The 18,288-nt window shown below is 51.9% G+C and overlaps 1 protein-coding gene across 4 annotated transcripts in view; it reads left to right on the top strand.

Annotated features, from left to right (window-relative positions):
• Window positions 1-115: 115 nt before the first annotated feature.
• Window positions 116-18,288, top strand: part of PRKD2 (protein kinase D2) — a 34,066-nt gene continuing 15,893 nt past the window's right edge. Inside the window, exons 1-13 of one of the 4 annotated variants that reach the window (XM_070771312.1) lie at window positions 116-305; window positions 754-932; window positions 1,384-1,752; window positions 2,050-2,460; window positions 4,659-4,797; window positions 8,903-9,034; window positions 12,507-12,661; window positions 12,766-12,988; window positions 14,563-14,640; window positions 14,718-14,871; window positions 15,801-15,918; window positions 16,208-16,285; window positions 17,774-18,032. In XM_070771312.1, the coding sequence (XP_070627413.1) occupies window positions 2,221-2,460; window positions 4,659-4,797; window positions 8,903-9,034; window positions 12,507-12,661; window positions 12,766-12,988; window positions 14,563-14,640; window positions 14,718-14,871; window positions 15,801-15,918; window positions 16,208-16,285; window positions 17,774-18,032 (1,576 nt within the window). In that variant the 5' untranslated portion in view covers window positions 116-305; window positions 754-932; window positions 1,384-1,752; window positions 2,050-2,220. Of the gene's footprint in view, window positions 306-753; window positions 933-1,383; window positions 2,461-4,658; window positions 4,798-8,902; window positions 9,035-12,506; window positions 12,662-12,765; window positions 12,989-14,562; window positions 14,641-14,717; window positions 14,872-15,800; window positions 15,919-16,207; window positions 16,286-17,773; window positions 18,033-18,288 lie in introns of those variants that run through there. The other 3 variants (XM_019979740.2, XM_019979742.2, XM_019979741.2) reach the window with 3 other exon arrangements.

Here is an 18,288-nt window from a genome sequence, read left to right as displayed (position 1 = left end):
GGTGGTGGTTTAGGTTTTCACCCCAGCCTCAGACTTCCTTCCCCAGCCCCAGCCAGCCCCCGGATGTGGTGGCAGATTCGCTACTGTACCGACCTCAGCTGCCCCAAACAGCCCTCTTAGGAGCAGCAGGGGGCTCGTCTTGAGGTCCTCACCCCCACCCAGCCCTGCTGGTCGGGAGCCCATCTCAACCTGGGTGCCTCTGGGGCTCAGCCAGGCCGTGGCCTCTCGATGCAGCCCATGGGCGGCAGCTACCTGCTGGATGATCTTGGACAAGTCACTCTGCCTTTCTGAGGGTTCAGCTTCCGGTATGTAAACTAAATGGTAGCCACCCTTATTATTAGCTGGGGAGGAAAAATCAAGTCCAAATGGCTCCTTGAAGGGGTGTTTTATGACAGGCCTGGCACATTCTAGGGCCTCAATTCATACTTGCTGAATGACTGAGCAAACCCACCCACAGCACCTGAGTGTCTGAGGTGCGCACCCCTTTATCTCAGCACATTAGAGTCACAGCCAGCAGGACTGAGCTTCTGCTGTGTTGTAGGCACACTTACACCGTCTCATCCTCACAAAGACCCTCGGGGTCAGTCCAATTGTCCCATCTGAGAGATAAGAGAAACAGGCTCAGAGTGGAGAAGTCACCAACCTAAAGTTACCCAGAGATAAGACACGTGCACACTTCCCCAGAACAATGTGCTTTCCCTCTGTGAGGTGGTGAGGATGTGTGGTCCTCCCTGGTTGCTATGGTTCTTTCAGGCTCCCCGAGGCTTTTATCTGGCTCTTCACCCTTCTAAAGACTGGGGCAGAGTGGGAAGCTGACTACAGGAGGAAGGAAACTACACCCCTTCTCCACCGCCCTGCGCCTGACTCTACCAGTCCTGACACTCCAGTCTGTTCGTGGCACTTTGGCCACGGTCGTTGGAGCAAGACCTGAGGCAAGGATCTCTGTCCATCTGGAGGCCTCGGTCTTCCCACCTGTGGAATGGGCTGGGGTGTGTCGCGAGGGAGGACGGTCGCGAGGGAGGACGGTGACGCTCTGGGAAGACACAGGCTCACTCCGGAGAGCGGACCGGACCTGACACCGTCTCCCACCCTTTCCCCTGCGGTGGGCGCCGGATGCAGGCCAGGCGAGATGGCTCCTTTCCTTAAAGGGCCAGACGCCTCTTCAGCCCCGGCCTCGAGACCTGTGGTGGGGGTGAGGGTGGCTTGCTCCTCCCTTACCAGCTGAGGGAAAAGTCAACTTTCCAGACAAGGCTTTGTTGGTGGGAGGAATCAGTCTCTCCTCCCAGTCCTGCATCTCCCACCCCAGGTCCCCAGGCCTGGGCGGGGGAGGTGTTACCCCCAACTTGGAGACGCGCTGAGCCCGCCCTCCTCTTCCGCCCCCAGGCTCTCATCAGGTTCCACCCTCTCTGACGTCACCAAGAGCGGTGCCGATTGGCCGACTGAACTGTCACTCTAAACACTTCCTCCTGGGCCGCCGCCGCGGAGTTAAACTTTGGAGGGGGAAAAAGAGCCACCGGCTCCCTGCGCTGGGCGACTTTCCCATCCCTCCCACCCCCCGCCACCCCACTGCCGATGGTAACACCGCCTTCCCCGCGGGCCCCGACCGAATTTTTCTCCAACTTCCGAGACCCGTGAGATTCCCTCCTTAGCACCCCGGCCCTCGGGATCCCTCTGCCCATCCCCGGGCCCGCCATCGGATCCCTGGGATCCATTCGATCCCCGACTCAGAGGCTCCTGCTCTCCACCCCCAAGGTCTGGTGAATCCCTCTGGCCCCCTTCTTAAATGGATCATCTTTCTAGAGCCACTGACTTCTCGACTCCACCTGCTCCCTTTCCAATCCCTTCTCTCTCCACGGATCCTTTGGATCCTGGGCTCTTTTGATCGCTGTGACCCGGACCTACTAGATTTCTTCTTTGATTTCTTGGTATCTCCCAATCGCTGGCCCCTCTCCCCAAAAGCACTAGATTTCTCCTTTCTGATCATCTGTGTTCCTTTAATTCCCCGGGTGGGTGTCTGATCCACTGGATTCCTTTTCTCTAACTTCCCAGGGTCCCACCATCCTCGAGTTCCCTCAACCTGCCAGGCACGGTTCTCTTCTTGGATTCCCGGGATCCCCGCTTATAAGATCCCTGGGATACAGTGACCCAAGCCTCCCTGCTCAGGCTTCTCCAACCCGATCCCGGGGTGGGTGCCGGGCGGCGGACCCCGGGCCTCGCCCTATGGCCGCCGCCCCCTCGCATCCCGCCGGGCTCCCGGGCTCTCCCGGGCCGGGGTCACCTTCGCCCTCCGGCGGCTTGGAACTGCAGTCGCCGCCACCGCTGCTGCCCCAGGTCCCGGCCCCGGGCTCGGGGGTCTCCTTCCACATCCAGATCGGGCTGACCCGCGAGTTCGTGCTGTTGCCCGCCGCCTCTGAGCTGGCCCACGTGAAGCAGCTGGCTTGCTCCATCGTTGACCAGAAGGTGAGCACACAGGTTTCCCACCCCCGCCCCAGCTTTAGGAGAGGTCTGGGGGGTGGGGGGGCGCTGGCAGAGGTGGCTTCGAGCCCAGTATAAGGAAGGGGGAGAGAAGTGGGCTAAGCCTTGGGCTGCTGAGGGGTGGGGGTGCAGCATTGGCCCCCCAGTTGCCTCCTCACCCCACTACCCCTTTGAGAGAGGCCTGGTCCGGGGTGGGGTGCCCCAGAGGCCTCCCCGAATTGCATGTCCCTGCATGTTGTTGTTTGCTGCAGACAGCAGGGAGGAAGGGAGGGGCCAGCCAGGTGTAGGCGCCCAGAAGGAGCAGGCAGGAGCCCCAGATGTGGGAGACCTCTCTGCCTGGGCTCACCCCAGCCTCCCTCCGACTTGGTGGAAACAGTAGAAATTGAAGCCGGGCCGGCCTGGGCGATCGGGTGACATGTGTGGGTGTGGGTGTGAGTGCGCACCCTGGACTAACTGCCAGGGGCAAGTGAGGTCTCAGGGACCAATTTCTGCCCTCCCCCAGGACAGAGGTGTGTGTGGAGGGGCAGGCGCGCCTCTTCAAAATCCCCAGAGGTTCTGAGGTCTCTGTCCCCGCTCCTGATCGGTGTCCCCACCCTTCAGCTCTGAGGCTGGCCTGTCAACACGAGCCTTCCCCACTCCACCCCACTCTTTGCTTTGGACATCACGGTCACTGGGGTTGAGGCCTGGAGAATCTCGTCAAGGGGAAAAGCGGGTGGGACACAGTGTTTGAATTCTAGAACACTTAAAGTTAGAATAGTGGGCTACTCTACTGTTGGAATTTTTGACTTTAAAAATGTTAGAATTCTACATTGTTGGAATATGCAACTGCTAGGTAACTGACTCCTCTGGTATTGAAGTGTTCAAACATTAGACCCTGAGGTGGTTGAAATACTAAAACATTAAAATGTTGGAATATTCTATTCCCGTGTTGTTAGAATCCTAGAGCATTAAAATGTTAGAATTTTGGTACGCTGGGTTGTCGAAAACTTTCAGGCTAAGATATTCAAATATTAGAATCCTAGTTTGGCAGATCCCTACAACATTAAAATATTAGGCTACTGCTAATCTAGGTAGTTAAGTCTAAACGTTATAATAATTTGTTGGAATCTAGAAATGAATCCTATCATAGGAGCATGCTGGAATCCCCAAATATTCAAATTCTAGAATCTTCTTAGACTCCTGGGAATGGATTCTCTGGGCTTCAGCGAAAACATGAGGAGCCTGGCCAACTCTCCCATTTTACAGACAAGGAAACTTAGAGAAAGACCTCCGGGGCAGTCAGGACTCAAGTCCTGGCACCTGGAGACCCTCTCCCAGCAGCAAGAACAGATGAGTTTCCTTTGCCACCAACCCCTCTTCCCCTTAACCAGCTCCCACACCCAACTCAGCCTGCTCCTTAGGGAAACAGGCTGGGGAGAGAGCAGTTGTTCCCTGGGTAAGATTCTTTATCTGCTCAAGTCCTCAGCCTACCCCCTCAGGCCTCACCCCAGTTTTCTCTTCTGCCCCGCTGTCCAGGTGTAGTAGGGCCCCTTTGCTTCCTTCCAGCGGCTCCACCTGGGTGGTTTCACTTTCTGTTCTACAGGTTTCATTTCCTGCCCCTCCTCTCCCTAAGCTGGGGACCGGGGCACCTGGGTCCTTGGGGCTTTGGGTAGGGGCACCCTGCCTATCTCCCAACTCCTTGGAGCCCTAGACTTTCTGCACCACCCCCCCTCCCCACCCCCCACCCCCCAACCAGGAGTCTTAAATCTCCTCCTTCCAGATTGCCCAGCCCCAGTGCTGGGCGTGGAGCCAGGTAACAGGGACAATAGATTCAGGAAGGAAACTGGGGGTTGGGGGACAAGGAGGGGGGAGGCGGGGGGCTGCGGGAGCAGGAGGTGGTGTGGAGATAAGGGAAGGGGTGCTCACTCAGCCCTGCCCCTCTCACTTCCAGAAGATTCTAGGTCCCCAAGATCCCAGAGCCAGTCTCCCTCCCCAACTCTGGCAGGCGGCTCTCGCCCAGCACACCTGGGTCTCTGGCACCCTGCCCGGCTCGGCTCGAGCTGGGTTTGGGAGGGTACAGACAGGAAGCAAGGGGCTGCGGGGTCTCTTGAGTTTCCGGGGGAAACAGCCCGCCCTGCCCTGGGAAGGTTCCAGACCGCTGCTCTGAGCTTTTCCGTCACCACGTCCCTCTCCCGCCCCCTCAGTTCCCCGAATGTGGCTTCTACGGCCTTTACGACAAGATCCTGCTCTTCAAACATGACCCCACGTCGGCCAACCTCCTGCAGTTGGTGCGCTCCGCCGGAGACATCCAGGAGGGCGACCTGGTGGAGGTGGTATTGTCGGGTGAGAGGCCGAGGCCCGCCTAGGGGCGGAGCCTCGAGCGGGGGGGCGGGACATCGGTAGGAGGCGGGGCGGGGTAGGCCCAGAAACAGTTCTTCAAGTTAGGGACCCGCGGTTCTAAGCGCTGGCTGCAAATTAGGAGCCCCGCGGGAGCTCCTAAAAACTCCCGCTTCCCGGAATAGGTAGATGTGGTCCCTGCACACCGTGGAATTCGCCCCGCACTGAACGTAAATGAGCCAGAGCAACCCGGCTGGATCTCACACATCTTGCTTAAGGGACAGAAGCTAAGCTAGGCATTGAATCATGCCATTTACGAAGCACAAAGACATTTACGCTATTTTGGCAGAAGCCAGGAGAGTGGGTGCCTCTGAGGAAGCTGCGGTGGGCGGGTCACAGTGGTTGAAACTTCCATTTATCCACCAGGATGCTGGTGACACGGCGTGAACAGCTTGACGGTTCATCGAGCTATGCGTTTCTGATTTGGCCCTTTCTAGACCTATGCGTCACCTTGATATAAAGTTCAAAATGTTTTGCTGTCTGTCTCCTCTCGATGACATGCTTAATTCAATCAGATTCTGCAGCAGGAGATGAAACCCGGGCACCTGGATTTTCAGCCAGAATCTAGCCCACCCACTGGCCCTTCCCATTTGATAGATGCGCAAGCTCTCAGCACTTAGAGGAATCTTTAGCCCTTGGTTCTTTCAGAAAGGCTGAGGTGGGTGGGAAGCACCTTCCTTACTCTGGTTGTGTGCCCCCCCGCCCTGCCCACCCCCATCCCCATCCCCACCCCCACCCTGAGTGCTGCAATGCTTAGTAAAATTTGCTGGATGGATGGATGACAATTAGAAGTTTGGATTTACCTCCATCCTAGAGTCTCACAACCCTTGGATGTTTATCTTCATCCTGGTTCTCCCCTCAAACCCTAGTCTTCTTTATGTAGCTATCTTCCTGATGCTTTCACCGGGTGCCTCCAGGCATCTCAGATATAGCCTGTCCAAGACAGAAATCTTGATTTTGCCTTCTTTTTTGTTGTTGCACCGCTGGGCATATGGGATCTTAGTTCCCCCACCAAGGATTGGACCCATGCCCTCTGCAGTGGAAGTGCAGTGTCTTAACCACTGGACCACCAGGAAAGTCCCCTGCCCTTCTAACTCTTCTCTTCCCACAATCCCCTCCAGCTTGGTGAAGGATATCACACAGGTGCTCATGCCCCAAACTTTGAGTCATCCCTGACTCTTCTTTTTCCCGTACCCCTTTACTTGGTCCATCATCAGACCTACTGATCTCACCCTTAATTTACATCCTGAAGCTACTTCTTAGTCTCTCCATGGATCCAAGCCACCATCACTTCCTGCCTAGATTACTGCAGTAACACCTAAGTCAACCCATGACATTCCACTGTTCAGAATCCTCCCATGGCCCCCCAGTACCCTTGGAAGAAAAAATGCAAACTCCTCCTCAATGTGGTCTCAAGGCTGTGCATGACCTGGCCCCTGCCAATTCCCTGAATTCATCTCTTAACACTGTCCTTCTTACTTTCTTTGTTCCAACCATCTTGTCTGCCTTCTGTCCCTTGAAGAAGCTAAGCTCCCTCCCACCTCAGGGCCTTTGCACTTGCTGTTTTGTTTTTGGTTTTGGCTTTTGGCGGTTTTTTTTTTTTTTTTTTTTTTAACATTTCTTTACTTATTTTGCTACGCCAAGTCTTTTTTTCGGCTTGTGGGATTTAGTTCCCTGTCCAGGGATCAAACCTGGGCCTCCTGCATTGGGAATGCAGAATCTTAGTCACTGAATCACCAGGAAGTCCCTATTCTTCTTCTTCTTCTTTTTTTTTTTTTAGTGTTTCTCGTCTCTTTCTTGAAAAGAATGTCAGCTCTCTGAGAGTGGGGCGAAAAATCTCTCTTGTTCAGAGCTTTATCCTGAGTGTGTAAACAGTGCTTGGCACATAGACACAGTCCCCTTTCCATTGCATAATATAAGAAAAGTAACTTAATGATAGACAAAAAATTGGGGTGGGGGCAGGGAGCCCAACAAGATTTAGTCCAAAAACAAAACTTTTAAAATAATAGCTAACATATTATTGAGCATTTTCTCTGTGTCAGGTACTGTTTTAAAGAGTTTTCCAGGACTTCCCTGTCAGTCCAGTTATTAGGACTCCAAGCTCACTGCCAAGGGCCCAGGTTTAATCCCTGGTCTGGGAACTAAAATCCCATCAGCAATATGGTAAGACGCAAAACAAAACAAACAAAAAAAAAAACAAAAAAGTAGAGCTTTCCATATATTCTTTTAATCCATAAAAAAGAACTGTAAGCAGATACTATTAAGATACTGGGCACGGAGATGTCCCTGGTAGTACAGTGGCTAAGACTCTGTGCTCACAATGCAGGGGGCCCGGGTTCGATCTCTGGTTGGGGAACTAGATCCCACATCCCACAGCTAAGATCCAATGCAGCCAAATAAATAAAGTACTTAAAAGAAAGAAAAAGGATACTGGGCCTGTTCTTTGCTAGATTCCTGCATGGCCCAGACTCTTACCTTTTTCAGGCCTGTATCCTCATGTCATCTCCTCAAGAAAGCCTTCCCTGAGTACCTATTTTATTTTGGCCATGTAGCACAGCTTTCAAGGATCTTAGTTCCCCCACCAGGGATTGATCCCCAGCCCCAGGCAGTGAAAGCACCAAGTCCTAACCACTGGACCACCAGGGACTTCCCCTGGCCACCTATTTAAAATGGTACCTCTTGCATCTTCCCTATCTAACCTCTTTGCTTAATTTTTCTCCCAAGCATTTACTGACTTCTCACTTAGTGTATATTTTATTGCTTAAAAATTTCAGAAGCAGTATGTACAGTGGCTCAGGAAGATCCCCTGGAGAAGGGAATGGCAACCCACTTTAGTATTCTTGCCTGGAGAATCCCACAGACAGAGGGTCCTGGCGGGCTATGGTCCATGGGCTCGAAAAGAGTCGGACACGACTAGCAACTAACACTCTCATGTACAGGGTTAAAAGCATGAACTCTAGAGCCACCCTGGCCTGGATTTGAATTTGAGTTCTGCACCTTGCTAACTGTCTGACCTTGGGCAGATTGCTTCACCTACTGTGCTGTAGTCTTTTTTTCATCTAGAAAATAGGGATAATCATGTCCCTCAGTGGGCTCTTGAGAAGGCTAAATTTGTTAATATTATAAAGTACTCAGCACAGTGTGGCTTGGTGGCTCAGTGGTAGAGAACCCACCTGCCAATTCAGGAGACACAGGTGTGATCCCTAGATCAGAAAGATCCCTCTGGAGAAGGAAATGGCAGCCCACTCTAGTATTCTTGCCTGGGAAATCCCGTGGTGGGCTACAGACTCCACAAAAGACTTGAACACAACTTAGCAACTAACAGCAGTAACAACTCAGCATAGCGCCTGGCACAGAGTAACTGCTAGATTGAGAGGCTGTTAAATGAGAGTATTTCTCTTACTTGTTTGTCAGTCTCCCTTACTAGAGGCCAGGCAGAGATTTTGTCTGTGTTGTTCTGTGTAGTGTCCCCAGCCCCTGGAACAATATCCAGTAATTATCTGTTGAATTTCCATTTTACGGATGAGAAAAGTGAGAAACATAGGTATTTTCTTTTGCTTTGTCTTTCTCTTTCTGTCTCTCTTTTTTTTTACACTTCCCAGATCAAGTAGATCATAAATTCTGAAGGTGGGACCCAAACATTTGTATTTTTTTAAAACATTTTTAAATTGTGATGAAATATACATAACATAAAACTGCCATCTTAACCGTTTTAAAAGTCCAGTGTTTAGCAGTGTTAATCACATTCACATTGTTAGGCAATCAACCTAACAACCTCCAAAATTGCTTTCATATTGCAAAACTGGAACTCTGTACCCATTAAACAACTCCCCATTCCCCCTCCCCTCAGCTCCTGGCATAGGTACATAGGTGTTCTGGCCAGTGGTGGAGCTGGGATTTGAACCCAGGTCGAATGTAGGATGCGAGTAAATGATTGAAGGAGAAATGAAACCTTGCAGCCGGGAGGACTGTGAGAAACCTGGGAACGCGGAGGCTGAAATGGCCACCGCTGGTCGCGGCTCAACCATGCGTCCCTCCCTGCTGCCTGCAGCTTCGGCCACCTTCGAGGACTTCCAGATCCGCCCGCACGCCCTCACCGTGCATTCGTACCGAGCGCCTGCCTTCTGCGACCATTGCGGGGAAATGCTCTTCGGCCTAGTTCGCCAGGGCCTCAAGTGCGATGGTGAGAGACCGAGGGGGCTGGAGGCGGGGCCAAGAGGAAGGGCGTGAGTGTGAGGGCGGGGCCGAGGTGGAGCTCAGGACCTGGAGGTGGGGCCTAAGAGGAGGGGGCTCGGAAGGCGAGGTGAGCGCCCAGAGGCAGGGCTTGGGGGAGGAACTGGAGGTGGGGCAGGAGGCGGGGCCTGGGTGGGGGCGGGATCTGGGTGGGAGTTGGTTTGGGGGTGGGGGGTGGGGACTGGGAGGTGGAGCTCCGAGGGAGACGTAAGAGACAGGCTTTGGGGTAGAGAAGGGGTGATGGAGAAGAGAGCGGAACCCATACCAGTCAGGCACCAACGGGAGAAACAGCCTGTACGGATCACATATTAAGGGATATTTGGGGAAGGAATTGGATTCCAGGATTGTGGCCACTGGCAACTCTGAAATCCACGGTGTGGGTCGTCAGGAAGGGCAGGCTGGAACTCAGGCAAGAGTTGCTCTTTAAACCTTTCAACTGACTCAAACAGGCCCACCCAGATTAACTAGGATGATTTCCCTTTGTGGACTTGAATCACATCGCCAAATACCTTCGCAGTAACACAAAGATTAATAACTGGGGATGTGACACATAGAGCTGACCATCAGCGTCCACCCCTTGGCAACTTGGCACTTCCTTCTCCTAGGGCTGTCCTAACAAAAGATCATGGGCTGGGTGGTGTAAACAATGGAAATTTATATTCTCTTGGTTCTGGAGGCTGTAAAGTCCAAGATCTGGGTTCTGACAAGATATGGTTCCTGGTGAGGGCCGACTTCCTAGCTTGCCGATGGCCACCATCTCATTGTGTGCTCACACAGCACGTGGGGAGAGGGAGATTTTTCATGTCTCTTCTCTTTATAAGGATCCCAGTCCCCCTGATCAGGGCCCCATCCTTAGGGCCTCACTTAAACTTAATTCCTTCCTTAAAGGCCCCATCTCCAAATACAGTCACATTGACGATTAGGGCTTCAATAGATGAATCTGGAGGAGAACACAAGCATTCAGTCCATAACAAGCACCTTTAACTCATCTCCTTAGGTCATACTTAAAAAAAAAAAAGGAACACAGTGTGTTCCTTTGAGACAAATTGTCTTAAGGTTAAGCCCAAGAGTTGGGATCCACAGGTTCACTGTTTCTGTCTTTGATGCTTCTGATCGGGAACGTTGAGATCATGCCTACCCTGAAGATGAGGGCTGCCTGTGTGTATGCATGCTAAGGTCGCTTCAGTCATGTCCGACTCTGCAACCTCATGGACCGTAGCCCGCCAGGCTCCTCTATCCATGGGTTCTCCAGGCAAGAATACTGGAGTGGGTTGCCATGCCCTCCTCCAGGAGATCTTCTCAACTCAGGAATCAAACCCATGTCTCCTGCGGCTCCTGCATTGCAGGCAGATTGTTTACCACTAAGCCACCAGGGAAGCCCAGGCTACAGTCTATGGGGTCGCATGACTGAAGCTACTGAGCAGCAACAACAGCCCTAAATATGCTTGTGGAGGACTTCCCTGGTGGGCCAGTTGGTAAGACTCCACTTTTCCACTGCAGGGGACACAGATTCGATCCCTGGTCGGGGAAGTAAGATCCTGCATGCCGCATGGCCAAAAAACAACAACAAAAAAAAACAAAGCATAATTAAATACACTTGTGGCATTATTTAAGGGCTCTAGAGATAATAGCTGTATTAGGCCTGCAAAAACCAATTTAGTGCATCCAAAGCTGCTATCAATATTGCCGTCGTTCACACATCATATCCAACTCTTGATGTCTTGGTTTGCATAACCTTCATCACGGTGTATCCCTGGTGTCATTAAGTTCTAATGGCCATTCTCCGAGTGGACTTCATTGGCTTGGCATCACAGATGATGGTCCAAGTACACTTGGTTCCAAAAGAGGCCCAAATGCCTGTCCTTAATGCCAGTGATAACCTTCCTACAGGAGATTGACTCCACTTTGGTATTCATGCTAGGAGTCAAAGATGAGATTCTGAAATTCGGTGAAGCATGTAAATGATTAAAGACAAACTGAGACATGGTTCCTGTGTGCGATTTGCCCCCCTGGAACTCCTAGCAGTGCCAGCAACGGTCCTGAGGCTTGCCTCTGCAGTTGTGACATTCGAGACTGCCTAGGAGGAATTACTGAACAGGAAAGTCTGCAACAGGCAGGCTGCCAGAAGACAGGTTTCATGAGGTATTTCAAAAGAAGTTTCCAAAGGATGGAGGAACGCTTTTTTTTTTTTTTAGTATTTCTTTATTTGTTTGGCTGTGCTGGGTTTTAGTTGCAGCATTCCAACTGTTAGTTGGAGCATGTGGCATCTATTTCCCTGACCAGGAATCGAACCCAGGCCCCTTGCATTGGAAAGCATGGAGTCTTAGGCAAGGGAGTCCCTGAAGGAAGATTCTTTGCTCCAGAGGGCAGTCCTGGAGTCATCTGGAATTATCAGAGATGTATGGAGAAGTGTTCAGGAAGTCCAGTAGGAAATGACAAGCTGAGCCTGACTCTATCATGGTCAAGGATTAAAAATAGAAAAGAAAGAACAAAGTCACACTTCCACCTGATATGATACAACCATCCGGAGTGGGACTGAAAACGGGCTCTTTCTCCAGAAGGCAATGTCCTCGTGTGATAGTCCCTCTTCTCCTTTGATATCCTGTAAGTTAGATGTCAGGACTCTCCAGGTGGCTCAGTGTCAAAGAATCAGCCTGCCAATGAAGGAGACGTGGGTTCAATCCCTGAGTCGGGTAGAGCCCCTGGAGAAGGAAATGACAACCCACTCCAGTATTCTTGCCTGTAGAATCCCATGGACAGAGGAGCCCCGAGGTGCTACAGTCCATGGGGTGGCAAAAGAGTCAGACACGACTTAGCAACTGAACGACAACAACTTATATATCATGATATAAAGCTAGTTATTATTAATATGTTATAGGATAACGGGGTAGAAGAGGGAAGAAGAAAATATTTGGTATCCGCATGTATTCATAACAAAGTAAGGAAGAAATAGTCATAACTGTGAAGTCCTCGGGGGTGCAACTAGTCACGTGGCTTTGGCTTCCTTGTCTTCCTTCTCCACTGCCTGGTCCATATTTCCCTCGCCCTCAGCCAACACCTCACCTGCCCAGGGTGGTGGCCCAAACCTTTCTTTCTTTCTTTCTTTTCCGGCTGCCCTACGCATCTTGGAGCTTATTTTCCCAACCAGGGATTGCACCGCATCCTCAACAGCGAAAGCGCAGAGTCCTAACCAACAGGACTGCCAGGGAATTCCCCAGACCTTTATTCCTGCAGTCTCTCAGCCCTTAGCAGTTCTGCCTGAATTGGGTTTTGTAGTTTTCCGTTGAAGTTAATTACACTAGGAAGAGGTATCTCGAGGGATCTGCTCTATTCCAGAGCTTCAGAAGAGGAGGAGGAGGGGGTGAGTGGAGCTTTAGAGCCCGGACCCGGTAGAGGCTCTGACCGTCTGGCGCCCCCCACAGGCTGCGGACTGAATTACCACAAGCGCTGCGCCTTCAGCATCCCCAACAACTGCAGCGGGGCGCGAAAGCGACGCCTGTCGTCCACGTCTCTGGCCAGCAGCCACTCGGTGCGCCTGGGCACCTCCGAGTCCCTGCTCAGCATGACTGATGAGCTGGTGAGCGGCTGGGGGAATGGAGAAGATGAGTGGCTGGAGGCTGAGGGGGCTCTGGTGTGGGGGAATCTCACTGGAGTGTCCCTTCCACTCTTGACGTCTGATAGAGCCGTAGTACCACCGAGCTCATCCCTCGCCGCCCTCCCTCGTCCTCCTCTTCATCTTCTGCCTCGTCCTACACCGGTCGCCCCATCGAGCTGGATAAGATGCTGCTGTCCAAGGTCAAGGTGCCACACACCTTCCTCATCCACAGCTACACACGGCCCACCGTCTGTCAGGCTTGCAAGAAACTCCTCAAGGGCCTCTTCCGCCAGGGCCTGCAGTGCAAAGGTCAGCGAGGGCCCCAGGGTGGGGGTGGGGACAGAGTCAGAATCCGCCCCCACCCACACACACACACACACACACACACACACTCTAAGAGACTTAGGATCTCAGCTGGGCTTGTGGCTGGAAACAAGAACCTCTGGCCTGTTCTTTAGAAGCACAGGGTCTCAGAAGGGAGTGCCCTGAATCCTGGTGTTCTAGAACCTTTGGAATTCCGGAATCCTAGAACCTCAGTCCTTAGAAACTTGTAATCCTAGTGCCTGAGAAATCTAGATTCATATGACTCTCAGCATGGAATTCTAAAACTATAGAACTTGAGAATTCTCAAATCAGAGAATTATAGAAACATGTTTCAAGACTTCTGGATCATAGGATTCAACAGAATGAATCACAGAACCTTCAGTTCAGTTCAGTCGCTCAGTCGTGTCCGACTCTTTGCGACCCCATGAATCGCAGCAGGCCAGGCCTCCCTGTCCATCACCAACTCAGCACAGAACCTTAGACTCAGAAATATTAAAGCTCTCAAATTATAGATTCTCAGGTGTCCATTGTTCGTTTTCATACCTTATTCAAGACTCCCCAGTGTATTTAATTGCATTGAGCAACTACAGCTTCATGCAACAAATTCTGGAAAATTCTCTTTTCATATCTATTCTATGACAAATATTATCTATGTCCTTGTTATGGTTTCTTAGATACACCCATCATTTAAAAGTGGGCATTTAATTTCCAAATACATGGGATTTTTAAAGTTAAAAAAAAAAAAAGATGCTCAGAATGTTACAACTTTAAAACCATAGGAAGCGAGAATGATAGTGAAGTGAATCGCTCAGTTGTGTCCAACTCTTTGCGACCCCATGGACTATAGCCTACCAGGCTCCTCTGTCTATGGGATTTTCCAGGGAATAGTCCTGGAGTGGATTGCCATTTCCTTCTCCAGGGGATCTTCCCAATCCAGGGATTGAACCCGGGTCTCCCGCATTGTAGACAGACGCTTTACCATAGAAACCTAGAAACAACACTTTTGAGTCTGAGAAGTCTAGAACCATATAGCCTCGGAGGCATCCTAGAAATCTAGGATCCCAGAACTTTGAATGATCAAATTCTGGAATACCAGAAGTCTAGATCCATAAAAAGTTAGAGCCATCCAATTCTAGGATTCATCAGAACAAGCAAATTCTAGAATCTTAGATGTTTGGCGCTAAAGAACCATAGAAACAAGTTCTAGGTTAATGGGTGTACAGAATCCTAAGAATTTTGACACTCTCAGATTCTAGAGGCTTAGAAGTCTAGAATCATAGAAGTGTAGAGTCACTAAATTTAGACTCTTTGAGTCCTAGGACTGTCAAGCCATGAACACTTCATCTGGCCCTCTTCCATTTAATCGAGCCACTCCATAGTTGAGGACTTTGACTCAAAGGCAGGATGACCAGAGTAGGACCAGTTAGCTTTCCTGCCCCACAAAGCAAGAACAGACTCTTTTGAGACTAGGGGCTAGGGGGTCAAGGGTTAACCCTTAGAGGTGACCTCTCTTCTCCCCCTCCCACTCATCTCCACATTCCTTGTCCTCCTACCACCAGATTGCAAGTTCAACTGTCACAAACGCTGCGCCACCCGCGTCCCTAACGACTGTCTGGGGGAGGCACTCATCAATGGAGGTAAGAAGCTAGGGGTGCTGAGTGGGAAAGGGCGACAGGACTGGGTGGAGGTCCCTCTGATTTCCCTGTCCCCCCAGATGTGCCCATGGAGGAGGCCACTGATTTCAGCGAGGCTGACAAGAGCTCCCTCACAGATGAGCCAGATGACTCTGGTTTCATCCCCGGCTCCCACTCGGAAAATGCTCTCCATGCCAGCGAGGAGGAAGAAGGCGAGGGGGGCAAATCTGAGAGGTACCCAGGGCCCCATCCAGCGAAGGCCCTTCCGCGTCCCTACTGTGGGTTGACTTCACCCTGTGCTTTTACATTTCCCAGTTTCCTGAGATCTGTTGCAGGAATAGCAAGCAACCTGGTGTGGCTGAAGCAGGGAGAACGAGAGGGAAATGATAGGAAGTGAAGCCGGCGGGGGGTACTCAGATCACAGTGGTCACCCTGAGTTTCCTCCTAGTACTACCGGCCCTGGCCGCCTGGAACCTCAGGATCCCTTTCTCCCAGGTCTTTCCTATCACTAACAGTGATAAGCTCTCAGAGCTGGACCTTGAAGCACTTGAGAAGAGAGGACTATTGGGAGAGGCAGCCTATTTCATAGATGAGGAAATTGAGTCTCAGAGAGGCAAAGAGAAGTGGCCACAGTCAGTGAAGTCCAGTTTCTCACACAGGGATCAAGAGATCGTTGGCTCTGGAGTTGCACGGCCACTTAATTTTTCTCTGCCTTCATTTCCTCACTGTAACAACAGTATGTGCACAGCGGCACAGAGAGGCTGAGCCACTTGCTTGGTGTCACACAACTGGCTCCACAATCAGTGGGTTCAGGACTCATTACCGCTTACTGGGGCCCCACGATGTGCCAAACACTCTGCTAAACTGTTAAGAAGGGCTTCACTTCTCACAACACCACCTTTGGTTGGAGAAACTGAGGCACGAAGAGATTAGTACTTGCCAGGCAGCCTGACTTTGGAAACCAGCCTCTTAATGTGGGTCTCTCAAGAGTCGTCTTCCTCATTATGGTAAATCTGGAAACACAGGCAAAAAAGTGGGGCCGAAATCGCCCTAGCTACCCAGAGATTGACTCCCACTTCCCCACCCCTCCCCCTGCTGTAGACCCAGGCACTATGGTTATTTTCTGCTTGTAACTTCTCACTCCTTCTCTCCCCGACTCTCAGCTCCCTGGGGTACATCCCCCTAATGAGGGTGGTGCAGTCAGTGCGACACACAACGCGGAAATCCAGCACGACGCTTCGAGAGGGCTGGGTGGTTCATTACAGCAACAAGGATACACTGGTGAGTGGGGGCGGGGAGCCAGGTAGGTGGGGCTAGAGTTGGAGGAGGTGGGGTTTGAGGGGGCGGGGCTGGTTGGGGCTTGGAATGGGCGGAGTCATGCTGGAGGCAGAGCTTGAAATGGGTGGCTCTAGGGGCTTGGGGGCGGGGCGAGATTTGGGGGCGGGACTAAGGCAAGGTCAGGGGTGAGGCGGGGCTAGAATTAGGGGCGGGATTTGGCTGGGATTAGAGTCAGAGCTGCAGTAGTATGGGGGGCGGACGACCTCACCCTCTCAAGCACCTCTCCCAACAGAGGAAGCGGCACTATTGGCGCCTGGACTGCAAGTGCATCACGCTCTTCCAGAACAACACGACCAACAGATACTACAAGGTGGGCCTTCTGGCTCCCAAGTCCCCCAGCCCTCTCTTCTTTGTCCGCTGTATTTTCCCTTCCTCTCTCAGTTGCTTCAGCCAAACGCCTGCGAATCACACCCTCTGCCCACCCCCTGCTTGTACGCTCCCATCCCTTCAGCAAGTGTCGCCTACGACGCCGTGCCCTCAGTTTGATTTCGGCTCCATCACTTTTCAGCTGGGGGACCCAGGCAAGTTACCTCACCTCTCTGCCCCCTGCGCCTCTCACCTGTAAAGGGCGTCCAAGAATAGTCCTTGCCTCAGGGCTGTGCCAGAATTCAAAGAGATAATCTATGTGGAGCAATTAGTTTAGGACCAGGCGTATGTTAAGCTCCATTTAACTCCCAGTAATTTTAAGTGTGTTATCATTATTACTTTATAGTTAATTTTTTGAATTCTTTCTTTGTATTTATTCATCAGTGCCTCCCATGCCAGTCCTGGGTTCCAGCACCTCTCCTCCTGGGTCCTTGCTTCTGCCTTCGACCTCACTGTCTTTTTCCACACAACAGTCAGAGGAGTCCATTAAAACCATTACAACCTCCCAGTAGCTCCCACTACCCTTGGAATAAAACCCAGACACCTCACTGTTTACCTGCTCTGGAGCATCCTCCTAACCCGTCCCATGGCTGCTTTCTCCTCATCCTTCCCATCTTCCTCAAGCCATGTTATCTTAAATACCATCCCTGTTGCAACATCTCCATCTCCTGGTTTGTTTGGTTTGGCCAAGCGGCATGTGGGATCATCCCTGACCAGGGATCGAACCTGTGCCGCCTACATTGGGAGCTCGGAGTCCTAACCACTGGACCCCCAGTAAAGTCCTGGCTCCTGGCTTTATTGGTTTCACAAGTCTCTCTCTCTCATTCTTTCCTTCTTTTCTTCCTCCCTTCCTTTGTCTTTCAACACTTTCCAAAGCATTTCTTCCTCTCCATAGACCCTCCACCTTCTCTCCTCCCAGGGCCCCCTCTGCCTCCCTCCTCGTCTCCTCTGTCAGTCCCATCCTCTCTCATTCCCTTCCACACACAGTTGGAGAGAAATGCTCCCTGCCTTGCACTAAACCCTTCCATGGTTCCCCAGGGCCCTGGAGACAAAGCCCAGGCTCCTGCCTGTGGCCCATTAGGCCCTGCAGAGCTGACCCTAGCCTGATCTCCCTTTTTTATGCATCAAACCTGGCATACCTACTTTGTGCCAGGCACCATCCATGTAATGGGGATATGGCATGTCCCTTGAAGACAAACCTTTTCTACCTCAGGACCTTTGCACATGCTTCCCCCCCAACATTCCTCCACCAGCTGGCCTCTTCTTACCTTTCTGATCTCTGCTTCAATGTAAATTCCACCAGGAGGCCTTTCCTGACCACTCCATGCAAACCAGGCTCTTCCCCACCAACCCTGGATTCTGTGTGCTCATCTGAGTAAGTAGAGAGCTCCAGGTCTGCCCAGAGCCCTCACGCATTTTTCTGTCCTGCCAGGAAATTCCACTGTCCGAAATCCTCACCGTGGAGCCAGCCCAGAACTTCAGCCTTGTGCCACCAGGCACCAACCCACACTGCTTCGAGATTGTCACTGCCAATGCCACCTACTTTGTGGGAGAAACCCCTGGTGGGGCCCCAGGAGGGCCCAGTGGGCAGGGGGCCGAGACTGCCCGGGGCTGGGAAACGGCCATCCGTCAGGCCCTGATGCCTGTCATCCTCCAGGACGCACCCAGCGCCCCAGGCCACGCACCCCACAGTAAGGGCCCCACTCCAGATCCCTGTGAAGAGGGGTCTCGGAGGGCTTGGGTAGGGCCCTGGAAAAGGGAAGTGCTAGGGAATGGCAGAGCGGAGAATGTAGCTTCTGGTCTCAGCAGAAATCAGTCTAAATCATTAAGCCCCAGACCTCACATGTAGCCTTGGGCATGTCACTTCCCCTTTCTGAGTCTTGTCCCGGGGCAGGTAATGACTCCTTCACGTTGTGAGTTCAGACCTTTTAATTCGTGCTCCTTTGT

The sequence above is a fragment of the Bos indicus genome, chromosome 18 (assembly GCF_029378745.1).
Source record: "Bos indicus isolate NIAB-ARS_2022 breed Sahiwal x Tharparkar chromosome 18, NIAB-ARS_B.indTharparkar_mat_pri_1.0, whole genome shotgun sequence".
NCBI lineage: Eukaryota > Metazoa > Chordata > Mammalia > Artiodactyla > Bovidae > Bos > Bos indicus.
This window is presented reverse-complemented; position numbering and strand designations above follow the sequence as displayed.